Here is a 20,034-nt window from a genome sequence, read left to right as displayed (position 1 = left end):
ATCAGAGTGCATTAACCTCAAACACGATAATAGCTCAGAGGATTCTTCAAAAGATTCTGATAAGTGCAGATCCATTATGCCATTTTGGCTGTTGCATGTTCCCTCTTGCAGCCATTTCCCTGACTGACTCTCTCTGGTAAAGCCAAGGCAGCTTCAGATCTTCGAACAAGCTCATCCATGTTTGAAAGGCTTATTTTCCTCCGCGTCCTCAAACTGCTGAGAATATTTCATAAGATACCAGAGTAAGCACATTTTAATGTTCCTAAATTATTAATCTCACACTGGGAAATGATAGCTCTGAATTCTCAAACGGAGTACATTACTGTTGTTGAGCGACAACGTTATATTCCATTGATTATTACAGCCCACATTATATATTTATATTTCAGTGATAAAAGAAACCATCATTCATGTTTCCACACCGGTAATTTTTCTGAGATCCGGATCTTCACTCACGTCACATTAGATGTAACATATATATATTTTACATGCCATCTGTTGATTCTATCTGTCATCGTGTCTATATGAGACAATGACAGCAGTCGTTTTTTTTTTTTTTTTTTTTTTGCAAAACATCCAATACAATTTAAAAACATGTATGCAAGGACGCATAAATGAATGAATAAATTCAATATTCTGTGTCATGAACCTTGTTACATGAGTGAGCCATACAGGAATGAATAAATGGATGAAGCAGATTTATTAAAGCAAAGGGGAAAACCCTTTCTCCACCCTCATTATTCACTCTGCTACACATGTTTGACAAGGCTTTTTTTTGTAAATGAACAAGGCAGCAAACTGAATTTATTTAACAACATGTGTCTACTAGGTGTTGAACGGACATGTGACTTTTTAAAGTCGACTCATATGCGGTGAAAGTCGAGTTGACGTCGACCTGTCGATGACGTCACACAGTAGAAAGTAATGCTTTGCAACAATGGATTAAGTTCTTGACCTGAATACATATGGAGCTCCGGACGTCACGTGACTTTTTTGTTGATGTCGCCATATTGGCAGGAAAAGAGTTTATGACACTTTAAACAGGTACAAAATGGCCAGTACAAGGCAAAACTTGAACTACATATCACAGACTCTTATCATGCCCCAGATGCGCTTTTTTGAGCATTAAAGCAGCCAGCGAGATGATGTTCCTGACCTACAATGTCCGGATATACCTTGTTCATTTTCCTTCGTCCTGCTCCGGAGTCACTGAAAGCACACAAGAGCTTGGAGGGGTCCAAATGGACCCAGTCAGGCTTCATGATGTATATCCAGTTTTGGAGTTTGTCGGCTAAAAGGCGTCTCTTCGTCACAGTTATGCTGTCATATCGGTAGCATAATGTAACGAGCTAATCACTGAGCTAAATAATCACAATAACAAGTTCCTCCCGAATTTCTTTCATTGTAAGTAGGTTTAGTGCTAAATGAGCAACATGTCTTTGTGATCCATGTTATAAACATTAATCTAACTTTCTGAAAAGAAATCTGTTGGACATTGTGTTAAAAACAGGCTAAATAAACAAGACGTTACACTTGGAAACACAAATGCTGGATTCTTTCAATGATAGAAAGTGATGACTACACAAGTCAAACCTGTTTCTTGAGGAATCTCACCAATCCCTTTATCATTTTATTGCATCAATACACATCTGCCATCTTGGCAAATGATTTCCACTTTGCTTGTCCCTGACTATTCTGGCACCCTGGGACACAACAGCCCCAGGTCAATTAGTCATTGTGATTAACGGTGTCAGAATGACGTCAGCTCCTGGAGCTCTATTGTAGAGTCTCACACAAACAGAGCTACGGAGAAGTACGGAGCACTATCAGCCGTAGACTATGCCAACACTTTGTGTCTGAAGATTTGCTGTGAACCTGTTCTTTGAGTTTTCTCTTTTATTTTGTAAGGTTCTTCGTTGGTTTCCTGTCTAGTGTTACTTCCTGTGAGTCCCCCTTTGATTGTTTCATCGGTTTAACCTTGCATGTCCTGCCCTCATTAGTTTCACCTGTGTCTCGTCACTCCTCTGCCCACATGTATACAGGAAAGCCCTGGCTTTCCTTTTGTTTTCTGTCGCACTGTCTGTTATCCTTCTCATTTTCTTGTATGTAACTTATGTTCTCTGTTAGTTCCCCCTTGGTTTTTATGTCTCTTTTGTCCTCCAAGTTTGCGCTTGTGTTTCTTCATGACCCTTAGTTTCGTCTTGGTTTTAGTTCTTACCCATTTTTGTTTTCATTACTCCTGCCTCACTCCTCTGTATTCTACGTTTGGGTCTTACCTCACTTTAGATCATGACATAAACACCGTCATTCTTCTAACTTCTTATATGCGGCTCTCCCCTGGCAAACTCTTGGCTCTACCATACCGCCTCTGGTATGGTGCATTGACTGACATCAAGGACAAACAACATGCTCTACAACCACAGCAACAATGTCAACTAATAGAGCACAACAGAACATAAACACAGCAGATATGTACAGCCTAAATAAATCTGCACCATCAGTAGCATTTAATAAAACTTCACGGGGTGTTGTAAGATAGGATGAGAGGTGTAGAAAATGTAGTAGATGTCCAAAGCCTTTTCCATGTTTAGCAGCTAAAGATCTAATAACTTTACACGATAAAATTTAACAATAAAGCCTCCTTCTCTCTGTTACTGCAGGTCGTTTGGTGAAGTTGTTAACTGACTGCTGTAGAGAGGATTTGGGCCTTTCCTCTGTTAGCGTTGGTGGACGCCTTTTCAGATTAGTAGTACTTTTGTTGCGTTTCAGAACTGACTTACATATCTTGCATGTCATGGTAGAATCTTCTCCATCTTAAGTATTTCCACTCACTTGGTGAACTGCTGCTAGCTTACGGCATTGGTTTGGCATTGGCATTGATTGGCGACAAGTCGACTTCCTGCTTAAAGCGTTGTGGCACAACAGCAGTGAAGTCGACTAGTCCGTACAACCCCTAGTATCTACAGCAGTAGGGAGTCACTGTGCCTGGTCATATCCTTCACATGGCGGAAAAATAGCTTCTTTTTATGCGACACACCATCCACCAGGAGAAGAGCAGTGGTCTGCAGTAGTTCATCTGTTTGTTTGTTTTTCATAAAAACACATGTAACGCCATATGTTCAGGCGATATAAAAATAGAAAATGAGCGAAAAGCATGTTGATGTCATTAGGGATTAATTAATGTGTAAAGATGGATTATGTGTTTTACTCATTTGGCACATGGATAAAGAAGCTTAATTCTGAGGACTACTTACAAGCAGAAACAGCTTTCCACAAAATCACAAAACCAAACAAAAACAAACAAAAAATACCTCTATTATGAAAACTCACTAGATTTTTTCCCATGTTTTAAATGATCAGAAACCATTTGCTTAAAGTTTAATGTGTTAAACTTTCCATCAGTGCTTCACCAAAAAGGAAGTACTCCGACTGTCTTCCTCAACCACAAGTGGGAAAGGATGACAGCGAATGTGTTTACGTAGATACGAGTAATCTGTTAGAAATGAGAATAAAAATGGCTCATGTACTTCATGAGCGCAACAGAACATGAACACAGCAGCTTTTATTTTGTAAGGTTCTTTGGTTCGTTGGTTTCCTGTCTAGTGTTACTTCCTGTGATTCCCCCCATGACTGTTTCATTGGTTTAACCTTGTGTGTTCCACCCTCATTAGTTTCACCCGTGTCTCGTCACCCCTCTGCCCACGTGTATACATGTACCACCTCAATCTGAACAGACTGGCATGATCAGAAGAAATGATCAGATTGAAAGGGTTGGTGTAAACCTTTGATAAAATATTAACGATATAAACACTTGATCTGACTGCTTTCAGTGAGTTCAGAAACACTATCTGGAAGGTGAACAAAGCTGGGATCAGTGTGGGCGGCAACAATGAAAACATAGCTCCATCTTGGTCATCTTCTTCTATTGAATAAATTCAACACTGTCAAAAGGAAAAAAGAACATTTTTCTTCTTCTGTTATATTTGATGCACCACAGCAGCTGTGCCATTTTGTCAAAAAAAAGTTAAGAAAAAAAGTAACTTATCAGATCATTTATCTAACCTCCCGTGTACACAGCTGAATGTGAATCTCTAAATATATGACTGAATTCAGTTTTGTTTTAGTTCATTTGCCTAATGGGGTTTGAATTATTATTATTATTAGACAATTCCAGTACATATTAATTGTAGTTCATTGGGTTCTTTACTGCTTCAGTGTTTTTTTTTTTTTTTTCTTTTTTCCAAACTTCTAGTTTTTATTTTTATCTCAGACAACACGAAGCACTGATGGATGAGTCATGGTTTACAAAGCACTTCTACAAGATGATCTCTCCTGTACTGTTTTGGTTCATGGTGTCAGTTGTGCAGTGACAGCTAATTATTCAAAATTACTATCAATAAAGCATAGATTGTATAGTTCAGTGAATAGATGTATTAAGATACAGTATGCTGAATTCACGTTGCCAAGTCAAATACGTTAACATGCACCAAAAACAGGTAATGAAAATGATGATTTACATGTAAGATCATTCAACATAATCCGAGGCAAATGGTGGTCATGCCACATGTTAATTTGTTAATGGAATTTGACTATATTCAAAACACAGGCTAGGTTGCCTGTCGTGGCCAGACTCAATTTTATCAGAACATAAGTCAGGTAGCAAGCCTTTGCAAACTTATTATGGGATGTGTTTCAAATGATACAGAGAAAAATACCAAAACTGGATCTTCCTACACCCAATCAGAGCCAGTTTGTTAAAAACTAATTCAACTTTGCATCGCTCAGATGATATATGTTGCTGTTTTTCTTTCTTCTTCCCATCATTGGAACCCGCCCTAACGAATTGATCATCCTGGCAGATCTTTGCGGGGGCATAATCAGTTCCTAATGGTGTGACTCAGACTGGTGGGCTGGGAAAGTTTGGTCTGACTTCCACGGCTGAAAGCCACACTTTTAACTTTCAGTCCTTACAACTGTTTGCGTTCAACATGGACCTTGACTTGTTAGCTGCAACTTAAAGATAAAAGACAAAATTGAACAAATGAAAAAGTCAAATTTACAACATTAAATTTGCGATCTCTTCAGGCTTTACCATAACTATTTAGAATATGCAAAAAAACAGTTTGTACATGCAAAAGAAATTCGGTAGGGGGGCAGTTAAATTTTAGTATTTACAGTCTTATATACACACACACACACACAAATATATTAATTTTGATCAATCTGCTCACAAGTATGAGGTTACAGTTACAGGACATTAGAGGAGGACATCAGTTAACCTGCATCTCTGCCATTACTGTCATCCCGAAGCTTGTTACGACTTTGTTTCCTCTGTTAAAGTACGTCCAAAGACAGAACAAAGACAAAACTGGCTGATCTGTCCATCACGCTGGATACTGGGAGTGAAAGCTGACATGCAACAGCGTTCATAAAAACATTACGCCTCCGTTGGGAATGTCTGTGTAATGTATTTGCCAGGTTTCAAAAAGCCAACTTGCTTCCTTTCATGGCTTTTGTACACTTGTGTTTTGTGCTGAAGTCTGAAACCACTTCACCCTCGGTTCAAGATTTAGACATTTCCATTATTCACGTCCCTGATGAGGCTACATGATCCCATTAGCTTCAAACACTGGCAGGCCGCATGAGGTGCCAGCGACAAGCTGTCTGTTAGGAGCTGTGTGTGCATGGGGAACAGGAAGCCACTGTTGGACCTAATTTAGGTCCACTGAACTCTAAACAATGGCACCTTCACTGCACTGTTTTAAATAAAATTTGGTTGTGATATGTCTAGTGCAAACTGGGTATATGTGTTTATAATATGGAAAACAGGTCAGGAGTTAATCATTCATCCAGGTTATTGTATAGCCATCAAAGGTAAAAACTAGGACTGAGGAAGCCTCATGACAGGTGAAACGCCCTAAACTAAACCCAAACAAAATCCAGTTCTCTATTTTTAGATGTAGCACAATCGGCCTTCCAATAAACTGCTACACAACTGTTGACCTGCTTCCCTCTGCTACACGTTTAACCATTTGCATTTTAAGGCTGGACTTGTTTTGGTTATAGATTATGTCAATTTGCACCCAAAGAATCATGACTTTTAAATTCCGACAAGCTCACATAGGAAAGAGCTTAATACCTGTACCCGTAGCCACACTAAATAAGAGACCCTGAAGACTTCTTTCTTCTCCTCTGTGTGTGCCATCTCTGTACACCACATTTAATGTCTAATGTCACTATAGTTGTTGTTGATTTCAGCTTCACTTTCTTTTCTTGTCCAACTTTCTGTTGTGTTGAATACGTGTACAGTCAAGTGGAAACTAATCCCACTTCTGGGACAAATGAAGTCTAAAGTCTAACCATTGCCTGCACCTGTAAATGTACTTAATTTAAACTTTGAACTGCGATAATGAAGATGTCGCATAAATCAGTTAACTCTGACAAGAGTTTATTTCTTACATTCTGTATTTTGTGCATTCCCGTTGGAAGGAAAACAAATACGACACTGACTGGGTGTTATTTTTGTTTGTGGGAGACTCAAGTTTGTTCTCTAACCATTTGAACTTTTTGAAAAAAAAAAAAAAAAAAGCAAGCACAGCCACTCCTTGTTCTCGACTCACCAAAGCACACACCAGCTTTGAGTGCCACTACATCCGCCTCACACGCCCGCTCACATGAATCCAGCCGATGCGTGACTCAGTAAACCGAGGAATGAGACGAAAACAAAACGCCGGCTTATTTGACGCATGGTGCCCGTGAGTTCACAAAGTCACACGTCACCCGGTAGCCTGATATAGACCAGACACAAAAGGCATGGATGAAACCTGAGCTTGCCGGCCTTGTTTCGGTTACCATGACGACAGCAGCCAGCCGTTTCCAGTGAGAGGAGAGAGAGAGAGAGAGAGAGATAGAGAAAGAGAAAGAAAGAAAGAAAGGGCTCGGCAGACCTGTGGGCAAAAGGCTCCTCCCACTGGGGGGAATTCATATACCTAACCTGGCAACCCAAAAATTTATCTAATGAACTTGTTTAGATGGGAACATGAAATAATAGCGTGTTAACAAATTGGCATTCCCCGAACCCTTCGAACGAACGTCCACTCATTTATTTCCATCCCTGTCCTGCGTGGCCTTTTCACAGAGTGCAACTGGAGGAGGAGGCTCAGGGTGTGTTTCTATCGCTGGCAGGTGTAGAAGCAGGTTGAGCAGGTTGCTCCCTGAATGCCACTCTGTTGGGCCCTCCTCCCTCCTTCTCTGCGTCTCTCTCCGCGGCCGACTGCTGATTCATTCTCAAATGCTCAAATGTTGGCAGCTCAGTGAAGAGATTTTGTTGCCTGTGCACCTGTTCTCATCTGATACAGCCTAAGAATAAGGTAAGGATTTACTGAAGGAGGATTTAACTGTTTGTCTTTCATTATCACTGGAAATGCGCGAGGCTAAACCCGGAGGGGAAGTATTTTCTCTTCTATAAATATGTCCAATAAAGATTTAAGTTGATGCTGTATTTTTAGGTAAAAACACATCAGACATAACCGCTTTATGCTTTTAGAGAAACATGGTAGTACAGAGACATATTTGATGATTTTGATGAATTTTATAAACTTGGCAACTCGCTTATAAACCAGCCATGAACTAGTTACACTTAATGTGTAAAAAAAAAAAAGAGGTTTTGCTACTGCTTCCTGTTTTGAAAAAGTAAAAATAGCGTATCAGAAACAGGTTTTATTTATATGTATTTATAAGTGTTGCTAGGTGCCATAACACCAGGTGACATCCTGTAGGACCTTATGTAACGTAAACAGGGGAGTTTTACAGTGACATAAATACAAAAACTTTTACTGAACTTTAAATAGCACTACCACATTACAAAACAAAACATAGCAAATCCACGTCAATTAAAATTTGACACGAACACACCACAGCCTCCTATGCTGAATAGATTAATATGTAAAAATGTCCTTCAACTGATGATCTATAAAAATAAACTAAGAATTAAAACTAGTACATAAACACGGAGAAGTAAAAACTACAGTTTCCTTTTCAAATATAATTGAATAGGGGAAAAACTAAAGCGTCTCAAACACGCTCTGCTACGCCCCTTTCAATTTAGAGATAATGAGGTTTTCGAACCTAAATGTAACATAGATTAGAGTATATTCAGAGCCGATAATAACGGGGAGGGAACTTTGAACTGCATAAATGTCAGACAATTAGCGTGTTCGTGCAGGTGGAAGGAGTTCAGGATGTTTACAGGATGCGTGTTCCTTTCGCTGCGTATGTGGGAGTGAATGCCTGACGTCAAGGCTAAAAGAGCTGATGAGGTGACGGCTTGTGTGGAGACTCTGACAGACTAGGGGAGTGGGAACTCCTCTCAACAGGCTGCATCTCTGAGTGTCAGGGGTCAGTGGTAAACATCTCTTGCCGGTTTTTTTTTGACCCGCTGTTGTCCAGACTCATCGGTGGGACGCCCACGGTCAAACACTCTCTCAGGGGAGGTGGGCAAGTTCACTGCTGTAATTTTTTAAAAATGGTTGGAGAGCGGTTCCACAGAGCTTTGCCCGGTGTGATGGAGGGTAAGCGGACGATTTGACGGATCAGCTAAAGGGAGAGTTTGTCTCTGGCAGATATGAGTTACTGCAACATATTTGACATTAGTAATCAGGCCTGTGTATAATCAAATCAATGTTCCTTGTAACCATATATCCTTCTGCACATTACAAATAAAAACAGACTAAAGATTATGCTGTGGCTGCTATGGAGCCTGTTAAACCGGTTCTACATTAACTAATTGAGCCAATTCTCAGCTGCCTGCAGCATGTTCCACTTTTATCCTCCGCAGTTTAGTACGCAGGAATTAATTGTTACTATTAATCTCATTTCCGTAAAGTCAAGAGGCAGGCAGGAAATGCGGGAAATGGGGGGTGAAATGTTAGTTCGAACCGTTGGCTAAATCTCTACACAGAAAAGAACGTATGAGCCGATAAATTAGTTCCTCACGTCATAACTCGACTTTATGTTACAAGCTCTAAATTATCTTCCTTTCCTCTCTTCCTGGTGGATGGAGCAATTTTCTTAAATGACGTGCTCATTTAAGAACAGCGGTGAGGTAATTATTCCAATCCATTAAGTAAAAAGTACCAATACATGTGTATTAGAAATAGTCATTCTCAAATTAAAACAAACCACAGAGGTATAAGCAGCAAAAAGCACTTTAAATATTACAGGAAATGTCTAAAAGACCAAAGAGGTTTGGTTGCTTTGACATTTAATTTGTTAACGCTACAGTTCTGGCTGCTGGAAATGGAGTTAGTTGGACTCACTTACATAGCGTTTCAGATAAACGAAAGTAGACACAATAGATTTCTTTTTCTTTCTCATCGATTTCTGATGAGATATCAGCTCATTAGAACTTTTACTGAAAAGTGGGAACGTCACATTTGGTGGAGTTGAAATGTGATCCGGACACACTGCATTTTTCATCTGGTTAAAACTTTAACAATGTTTAACAAATCTTTTTACCAAAGTGTTGTAGCAAAACTACATTTAACGTATGAGAAGCAAATGAACTTGAAGCTTCAAGTAAAGCAGTCACAGTACACAACGGCTTCTGACAAATGTAATTAAAAACAAATCAAATTATTCTTTTAACCATATAGCAATAGGTGTGAATGTATAATTAATTATGGCATATTTACAAAATCCAAGTAAATAACTTACATTAATATGTTACATTAATATGTTAATATGTTGAGAAATGAGAGCTTTTTTTTTCTTATTTTCAAATGAGAAAACTGTTACATAATAGAAGAAAAAACGTTATTTATTCACACTATGAAACATAATTGGAAGTACAACTAAATAAAACATAGAAATACTCAAGTAAAGCACAAAAACCTAAATATTGGACACAACTTGAGCAAATGTACCAAGACTCCTTCCACTGCTGAGCAAACGTGAATAGCTGGACTGACCCTGCTTTCACACAGCATGCACTACCCACAACAGCACGCTGGTTTTTCCATTTGTTTTGTGACGCAGCAGAAGAAAAATTACAGAAACATCTTGTGCGGTACCTCGGTGTGAGACTGACCACGGATGAACCTTGTCTCGGCTCATTGGTCCCTGAGGATCGATACAACCACACAATTCCACTTTCATTTCGGAGTTAAGGTTCAAGTTTGAAAGTTGGAAATAGTTGACTTTTTACAACATTCACTAAATAAAATCCAGTGTATTTTAAATACTCTGGGTGGATATAAATTGATTTGGATTAAATTAAGTAATTAATAGTTTGTGTTAAAGAGTTTAAAGTGATTATTATTTTTTTCTCATCACATTATCAGCATAAATAACTAATTTAACACATAAAACCAGAAACATGAATGATTTGCATACATACCTCCACATAACCCTGTCTTACAGAGTGTTGAAGGAGACTTTTGCACAAAACTGTAACAAGCGCCTGTTTCGAACAAGGCAGCCAATCAACAAAGTGACGTGCAGTAACACAGCCTGTAGGGAGTTGCACTCATTTGTGTACTGGAATGAAGCCGAGAGGAGAACACATAGCTCACAGGGCAAGTGCAAATTCACGCTGTCAAAAAGTCACAGATCTCGCTGGAGGTAGTGTTGGGATTCGGTTGAAATGTGTAACAATAAAGGGATGACAGCACAGGCATTCACCAACAAGCTCCTGATATAGCAGCCGGGGATGTCGCGCTCACGATGCTGTCAACCGTCATCTGAGCAGGTTCTCTAAACTTAAAGTGTGGAGGTGGGACAGGCTTAGCTCCTCAAGGATTTTCATTATGACTTGTGTCAGTGCAGCTGACCGGCACTATTAAAGCAGGTTGCTTTTTGGCTTCAGAAAAAAAAAAAAAAAAAAATGAGAGCAAACTGAAATGTTTTGTTGCACACTGAGTCTTTCAGTACGGTCAGGGAGAATCTGAAGGCTGATTAAGGCACGTTTACCACCCGAGGGTCCTCCCTGATCCTCTTATTCTGGCAAGGAAGTTAAAAAGACTTTTCAGTCACTGTAAGAAAACAGAAAACTATCACTATTATTTCATTCTTTATTGTTATATAACACACCTGTTACCATGTATATGGAGTTCCGCGCAGTAACACGACCAGTAATTATTGTTATTATTATTATGACCACCTTTCTAATGTTGTGTAGGTCTCATTTGAGCCTCCAAAATAGTTGTTACTCATCAGAGAATGGGCATGGGCCTTCTGAAGGTGTCCTGTGGTGTGTCCCTGTGTGAGACAGCATCCTGCTGGGGTGTCACTGCTATGTGGTGGGGGGTATCTGGTCTTGTATTGTCACAAGATGGTCAATGTCACAATGTCACTGGTCATAATTTTATGCCTGATTGATGTATATGAGGAGCGTACTGTTATACAGAGTGGAGATCAGATGCACAAAAGAAAACAGCAAGAAAGTGGTGGCACCTTCACACTTGTGACTGATTATTCTAATCAAACCTACGCAGCACTCAAAAACTTTCAAAGTGCTACTCTAAGGCCAGCAGGGGGGTAGAGGGATGTAACACCTACCATATAGCATATGTATTTTACACTTTTTGTTCTTGGAAAATGAAAACATTTTTCACTTGCAATGATTGCAATTCAGTTTCTGGCTGGCTAGTTGCTCTGTGCTTATTTGCAGTAATCTTAACATTTTATGGATATACCATCAACATACAGTAACAATGTTAATGTCATTGCACACAAGTTACAATTAAATTTTGTTTGGCTGAATTAATACAACACATAACGTGATGTATTTTAATGTTTTATCAGTGTTTAAGTCACATTGTCATTTGTATTCAATGATCTTCTGAGACCCCTCGTTCTCATATGGGGACATTAAGTTTTAGGTTTTATCACAGCTTATTCTGCTTCATTTAAACCTGTTGTCCTCATTATTGGACATTTTACAGTGGATACGTATTTATTTATTCTTATTAACGTTTCTAGTTTGATATGACGCACAAATTTAGCAAACTGTATCAACAGCAACGAGCTACAACATCGCTAATTAGCAAGTACTTGTTTGAGGACATTGGGACTTCATTGTTCTGTCTTTGCTCAGCCATGTTCAGGTATTAAAATAAACAGTTTTATATTTTGTCACACATTGGGTGTGTATAACTTTTTGCGCTATTAAAACAATTACAATTGGACAACAATTGGATTACTTTTATTTCATATGATAATTTTGCATACTTTTTTGATGTGTTTCAGAGTGAACACCAAAGAGAAAATGAAACTGTTGAAGATCACAGCAGGCCTCCTCCTGCTTGTCCAAGCCTTTCACCTGGCATTGCTCCAAGAGTCAACAGACTCTCCTGGGCGTACGATTGATAAAAGTTGGTTGCGAGCTCCAAGTCCAAATGCTGCACATTCTGACGTGAAGAGAGACGCTGATCAGGGAGTTCAAACTACAGAGGCAAGTGATGGTGAAGGCAGTGGGACAACATCTGGCTTCATGGCCACATCTACTGAAGAAGAGCAGAACGTGTCCGGTCGAGAGGAGACTGCAACTGATCGATCTGAGGAGGTGAACGTTACCACTACCACCCTGCCTCCTCCTACAACCGAGCAGCCAGATGCAACAGGTGATCCAACTTCAACAGAAACTCCAACTACAACAGATACTCCAATTACAACAAATACTACAACTACATCAGCTACTCCAACTACATCAGCTACTCCAACTACATCAGCTACTCCTACTACAACAGATACTCCAACTACTACTGCTTCAAATTCAAGCCAGACCAACATGACGGGAACTGAAGAGGATTTTAATTCGACGACGACCCATCCAAACTCCACTAGCCTTCCAGACTTCTCAAATCGCACTGATTTACAGTCGACAACCTTGGCTCCAGAGAGCAGCACCACTCCAGAATCCACCACAACACAAGACGGAGATAAAAGGTCAACCAGCACAACTCCTGTGACAACCACAACCACGCCAGAGATAAACTGGACATCCACCACGTCTTCATCTACAACGGTGCTCTCTTCCGAGACCACAGGAACGACTACTGCTCCAAACACGCCTGAGAAGGCCAACAATACAAACAAAGACTCGGGCTCAGCCTCAGGAAGCAGCTCAGAAAGAGGTATTACTAGAGTTTCGGCTGTTTGTGAGTGCACATTTTGGGATTGGAAAACGGCTCATATAACATAGCTTTATAGAGAAATAACTCCAAAACAAAAAGGAAAATCCTTTAGAAATCATTTTTAAACAAAATCACAAGCACATTCATCTCCGAAGATTGCTTAAGTCAGTTTTTTTTTTCTCCACACTTTCCCTGACTCACATTTTACAAAATCTATTTTCCCACTGGCAGAGGACAAACGCCCCTTATTTCACAGGCAAAGGTCAGGTTGGGTTTCAGGTGCTATCGGTGGCTCTATTACAACCACCCTCTCAGCAGGACAATGAAACTCTGTTTTAGTTACAAAAAGAAAGCGCATGGGACGTAAGGGGCCGAGGTCAAAGACACTTCTGCTGCCTGTGCAGGGGCGTGAGACGAGTGTTTGGTGTCAACCACGAGATCAGGGAGATAGAGCTTGAAAAGGGCTGCCTGTCATACACACCAGTACAAATCAATCAGTATCTATCTATCTATCTATCTATCTATCTATCTATCTATCTATCTATCTATCTATCTATCTATCTATCTATCTATCTAGCTCGTATGTTAGCTTGCTACCAAACACAAGTGCAAGGAGAAAGGCCCTTAAAAAGCTGGCGCTGTGTTGGGATTAAAATAAAATTCACATCGCATGGACAGATGTGACAGCAGGACATAACACTAACAGATGATGGCAATAAACAGTGGGAAAACAGTTGTGAAACTGTGGGCAACACAGCAAGAAAAAAAACGCTGCACGGTTATCATGACAGGCACAGCGTGTGCACAGAAACTGCACAAAGGCACAGGCTGTTGAGCACAGATAAAGACAGGGTCTATAAACACGGGCCTACGAGGCAACTTTGCTATTTCTGACATCGCTAAATAAAAATAGCCCCTCACTTCAGGTGCTCGGCCCGATTCGATAACGGTGAGCGAGTACGGCCACGTGAGGCACTGCTCTGAGCTAAACGCTAACACCCCAGATAAGGTTTACCACCTTGGCTTAATGTGATGCTAATTTTGTGCTAATTAGCAACACATTAAACACAGTGTATAACAAATGGAAATACCATTAGCAGAGCAGGTATTTGGTCACAGTAAATTAAATACTTTGACACGATAATGAGGCAAGACAGGAAGTTTAAAAATACTTACAATTCAATCCAGCACTCATAGCCATCCATCCAGCAGATAAATATAATCTCAGGGTGGCATTAGAGGTCAGGGCATTAGCAAAATCAGCAGGATTCGCCCTCAAGGGAGAATGAATGTCTACATTTGTATAGAATTTCAGGGCGATCGAATCAGTATCCTCTCATCAACACTGGCTGCCATGCTAGAAATTGCTAGACTCTGGTCATATATTGCAATTTGCATGTGTGCATTTACTCTTTTTTGTTGAATACATATCAAATACTAATGAGAGAAAAAAAACTGCCAGAGGGGAGCCACTTGCTTACTCACTCACAAAGTTTTTCTGAACATAACTAAAAGAAACACCTCCGCTGATATTTTATTTTTTGTACATTCCAGTGAAGTGAAATGAAAATAAAAAGGCAGCTGAGGAAAACAGGAACGGAAATACAGTGCGTGAAAGAAAAGTTCCTTTGGTTCAGTTTGCCCCGGGTTAGGGGAATTGATCCTAGCAAGTGGGTAAATTGAGCCATTTGTAGATAAACACAGGCGCTGAATTATTTATACGGGAGCCCTGATAAAATACGAATGTTGCATTTCTGTGTCAAAGGATACCGAGGACAGTTCTGTCAATCTCACAATTTATTCTCCGCTGCTATTACCCTGAACAGCGAGACAGAAAAGTAGAACATTATTATAAATTATATTAAAACCCTAATTTTGAACACAGAAAAGCGTCAGATAAGAGTCGTCACTTTTGTTCCACCTATACAGCAGCCGTAATGTCAGAACATAGAAGTTATTGTGAGTAACGTATAATTAGCCACGTGCGACATTTTTTATTTGAAATAAGTGTTAAAAGCGATGTCAGTAATGCCGTTCGAGCTCCTAAGTTAAAAGTGATAACATGATGGGAGCTAAAGTAGTAATTGCTCACATTTCACTTCACTTACATGATAAACACAGTCAAAAATAAAATATTCAAATGTATTCAGGAAATTATCACGATTTTGGCATGTTAATTGCATTGATTGTCACAGTGGGAATTATACAATTCTGGCTAATTGGGATGTCGATCTATGTGGCGTGCCACCACTGCAAACACAAAAACATGTTTCAGCTGCAAATGAATTAACCCTTAAAGATGATAGCTGATGTAAATAATTTCCTTGTCATATTATTGATAAATGTCTTCCCCTCTTATTTCTCCTCCTTTAAGGTTCGGCCTCAGACTCCCAGAGAGCTAATAATCACACAGCGCTGGGTGCCATCCTGGCCGTGGCGGCTGTGGTCTGTGTGGGAGTGGTGGTCTACGCGATTCTGAAAAAGAGAAATCGTAAGGGCTTCTCTCACAGGAAACTGGTTGAGGAGTACCCCTCAGATCCAGGTACGTTTGTTCCCGCTCGCCAGCAATACAATAACAGCTGATTAGGATTTAGCTAAATACGACTCCCTTCGTATTCACTGTTTCTGGGAAATATCCTGATACATAGTGAACTGTCTCATGACTTAAACACATGTTAATTAAAAGAGAGGCTGATTTCCTTACCTCCGGTCTCTACGGCAACTGGCTGCGGGCTGGAGCTGCATATTTAACATACAGAAATGAGAGAGGGATATTGATCCTCTCATGTAACTCACGGCAAGAAAGTGAATAACTGTATGTACAAAAAATCCCTGTTTCAGCCCTTGGTTCTTTTATCTCTCTTGCTTTCTGTCTCTCACATGCAAAGAAGCACTCCTATAATCTGGCCCTTGTTAATAAGGACGCATTGTCCACCATGGAAAATGAGGACGAGACAGTATGTGTTCTGAACTTAAAGTTCAGCTGCGGTCTAGGTTAGAGATGCCGAGTAGGGACTGTAAGGTCACTTGTTCAAATCCCCTCTACGTCCACGGCTGAGGTAGACTGAACAAGCACCTGACCTCCCCCAAGGGCTCTCCGGGCACTGCATGGCTGCTCACTGCTTTCCAGAGTGCTCACTTCTCTGCGTACGTGTACAAATGGATCTCTTACATGCAGCGAATGAATTTCCCCACGGGGAATTATTATTAATGAATTAAGTTCCTCTACACTGTTATTTACGCCAATCAGCCACAAGATTAAAACCACTTATAGGGGAAGTAAATAACATTGACCACTTTGCGACAGTTCAATGTTCCGCTGGGAAACGTTTGGACCTGAGATTCCTGAGGATGTTGTAGGATGCAGCAGGACGCAGTCTGACACACACAAAAACAGTTTAGGACCAACTCAAAAACGCGAATAAAGGTTTTGACCTGATCTCCAAATTCCCTAAAACTGATCTAGTTTCTGTGGGATCCCTGGAACAAACCTTCTCAACCCGTAGGACCCAAAGGCCGTCATCAGATACCACAGGACACCCTCAGAAGCCTCTGACGAATTACAACTAATTTGGAGGCACAAGGGAGACTTACACAATATTATTTCACCACTCATTCCAGTGTTTTCTTTGTTTTGTTTCGTTTTTTCTGTTTGAAATGACTGTTGGGAAGTATGAAGCCCAGGTCTGTGTGACACCCACATTAAAAAATTCCTCCCATAGCAAGTGATTCTAGTCATGTGAGTTTCAATAATTAAGTTTCAAGAGTATCACTTAAAGATATTCCAAATAAAAATGTTCCCACCAGTCGTTTAGAACTGAAAAAGTCATTTGGTTTAATGGTTCTTCTTCTTAGCACTACTTCTTTTATGAGAACAAAAAAAGTTGCCTTTGTTTTAGACACTGAGGGTCTTTGGCTGAGACCTTGGACAGGTCATTAAAGACACCTGAGATACATTAATACCGGAATAACAAACCATACCCGCATACTGGAGATGCTTCACATTGCATTCTAAACAGCCTCATTGTCAAGGTGAACCGATTGTTGAGAAGCATGTCGGAAACACCCATGTCTACAAGAATGTGGACGGGCTTGAATGAAATACGCCTCTCTCTGCAAACAATCTCCTTGGCAGAGCACCAGTGTAGTGACAGCATGAGAAAATGACTGCCAACTTACAGGCAAGTTTGTAAATAACTGCATGCGCTCAACCCAAACACGCCCACAACCTTCATGGCCAGAAAGTGATGATAAAAGGATTGCGTGAGGCAAGAGAGGGCCAGGATCTGTGGATGATATAAGCACTGTGCAAAGCAGAGGTGTAAATGTGTCATTGTGAGATAGCTATAGGGGAATTATTTGTTGGAATAAGATCATTACCACTCAAGAGCACGAGGACTCTAACTGCAGTTCCTCAAATGGCCACTTGGGGCTGGTTGCAGTCCTTCCCCGTAAAGCTAATATACCTAACATACATATGTTTAAACTAAATGCTTAAATAGGAGGCATACTAAGACTTAGGACTTTTATTAATACCAAGAATGTGAAATTTGGACTTGCGTATGTGGTGGTTCAGATTAGTCTGATTGTGAAGTAAAGGACGACTGAAGGACGAGATTATGCAGAACATTAATTCTGCAATTGGAACTGCTTGATGACCGCAAAATGCTTTCTTTGAAACCCGGCTCCCCCAAATCCAATCAAGTTACCTCCTGTATCCTCAATAAAACTGGCAGGGCTCAAGAACACATCTGGGCATTTAGACCATACTTGGCTATGTGTGTACCTTGACTTGGTCCAGTACTTGGGAAGCGAGTGATGATGTATAACATTATGACATATGGTTAACATTTTGGGGTTTTGTTGCTAATTACTCCATTTTTTCACAGCTGTACGTAGATTGTTCCGTGATTTGAGTGCTAGGCTGCTCATGTAACTGAGGGTTTTTCTTTTTGAGGAAAAAGCTAAGCTACTCTTTCTGCATGCTACAAGCTGGTATAAATGACATAATACAATCCTTTAATATTATCTCATTTCCAGTTCTCAGATTAGACAACAACGAGCCAATGGACTTGAACTACGACGGTTCGGCCTATTACAACCCAGGACTCCAAGGGGACAACATCCAAATGAGCAGCTTTCCAGGAGGCCGCTAAATCTGAAGAGACTCGAGACCAAAGTCATCAACTCCCTTGAAAGAAAGTTTTATGTCTTGCGGAGTTTTGTAAATAAGACTGTTTAAAAGTGATATTTGTGGACGGGAATTACAAAGGTGTCTGTTTTCAGTCACCGCAAATGATAATTAAGTAAGAGTATGCATTGTGCTGATTAGATGTATTATACTGAAACTGAGAAATCGCTAAAGGATATCTATCTGATGTACACCGCAACAGCCAAAACGAACCCATCAGCCATTTGTGTATGTTGCCAAAGGGAATCAAATGAAGTCTTTTGTAATGAAGAATGTTCCTCGCAGTCAGCGAAGGATAGCATAGATTTATTTCAGATTTTATTTTGATAGATTCTGTGTGAATGGGGGCTGCAAATTTTGGTAAAACACAAGCACATCATTAGCATATGAGCTCATCAGCAAAAAGAGAAGAAGACAGATTAAAGCTCCCCTTCTGATGCGACACATTAACCAAAAATGTCCTTCAGTCTAAACAACAGATGACACAGCTTTGCAACAAAATTCAGAAGCCATGGCGAACAATAGCGACGACGCTGGCGGTCGAAGTCAGAGTCAGAGATTTGAACCGTTGAACAAAAGAGTTTGTTTCCTACACTGATGAGGGAGGTGGAGGGAGGCCGGGCTCTGTTTTGATATTCATAGACTGAGGTTTTGGTATTCAGGAAGGGAGTTGTGTATTTGGTCTTAGCACTACTGAGTAGCAACAAGTATATCATCATAATGTACTGCTAAATCTTCTCTCCTCCGGGTGTCCAAACTGAGAGTTTGTACTAGTGCAAGTATGCACCTTGGAGATATAAGTAGTGTTAACCTGCTACATATCTATAGCAATGTTAGAAAAAATATTTTTTTTTATTATTATTGTTACTGCTTTATTCTCAAGTGGGTTTTCCTAGAACTTCAATTGGTTTAAGTAGGAAAATTGTCTCTTCTTTGACTGTCACAATAAGATTGGGCAAGGGCTAAAAAAAACAAAAAAAGCTTTTATATAATTAAAATACCACAATATTTGTTATTTGCTCATTTCTACCCTTTGCTACTTTTCTATGTTATATAAAAAACTGTACATGAGAATAAATTGAAGCAAGGTAATACATCCTTCAGCTCCTTCTCCCCTTTCACTCATCATTACCTGAGTGAAGCCCACACTCAATCAATACACGCCATGATTATGATTGATATGTGCCTCGGCTCGGTCTAAACAGCCAACAACAACAACAACTCAGAAATATGAGCGTTGTGGGTTTTCTCTTCTGAGTGGTTCTGCAGCAGGCATGGCAGGTCTGCTTCCTTCCTCGCTCTAATTTCAGACATCAATCAGCGAAGGAAGCATTTTGCCTGAGAGAGGAGTTTTGCGTCGCAGAATCACGGCGATTACCGCAGAAATGATGCCGGGCAGACGGATAATGGAAGCCTTTTACATTGTTTGCCACCGCTTGTAAAATGATATGGAGCTTGTTGATGCCTTAATAAACAACCAAACCTCTCGAAATAAAATTAGAAAAAACTCTCCTGTTTCGTGATTTCATTTTAAATGCCTTTTTTTTTTTCCTCCCCCAACAGAAAGCGTTCATTAAACACATGCATATACACACACATACCTTGTTCAGTGTTAAGAGCACACTTGGACAAGCGAAGCCTCCCTTCATTTATCACAGAAACTCGTCGGATTTAATTAACCACAACAATTTGGACTGTGATTGTTTGGCA

General features: G+C 40.1%; 1 protein-coding gene across 1 annotated transcript; it reads left to right on the top strand.

Moving 5' to 3' along the window:
* Positions 1 to 7,158: 7,158 nt before the first annotated feature.
* Positions 7,159 to 19,834, top strand: muc15 (mucin 15, cell surface associated). The gene is made up of 4 exons (XM_047581539.1): positions 7,159 to 7,370; positions 12,247 to 13,133; positions 15,508 to 15,675; positions 18,174 to 19,834. The coding sequence occupies exons 2-4, from the start codon at positions 12,266 to 12,268 to the stop codon at positions 18,287 to 18,289; spliced, it is 1,152 nt and encodes a 383-aa protein (XP_047437495.1). The 5' UTR covers positions 7,159 to 7,370; positions 12,247 to 12,265; the 3' UTR covers positions 18,290 to 19,834.
* Positions 19,835 to 20,034: the final 200 nt, after the last annotated feature.

Source organism: Mugil cephalus, chromosome 3, assembly GCF_022458985.1.
Source record: "Mugil cephalus isolate CIBA_MC_2020 chromosome 3, CIBA_Mcephalus_1.1, whole genome shotgun sequence".
Taxonomy (NCBI): Eukaryota; Metazoa; Chordata; class Actinopteri; order Mugiliformes; family Mugilidae; genus Mugil; species Mugil cephalus.
The sequence above is the reverse complement of the archived record's forward strand: the minus strand, read 5'-3'. Positions and strand labels throughout refer to the sequence as shown.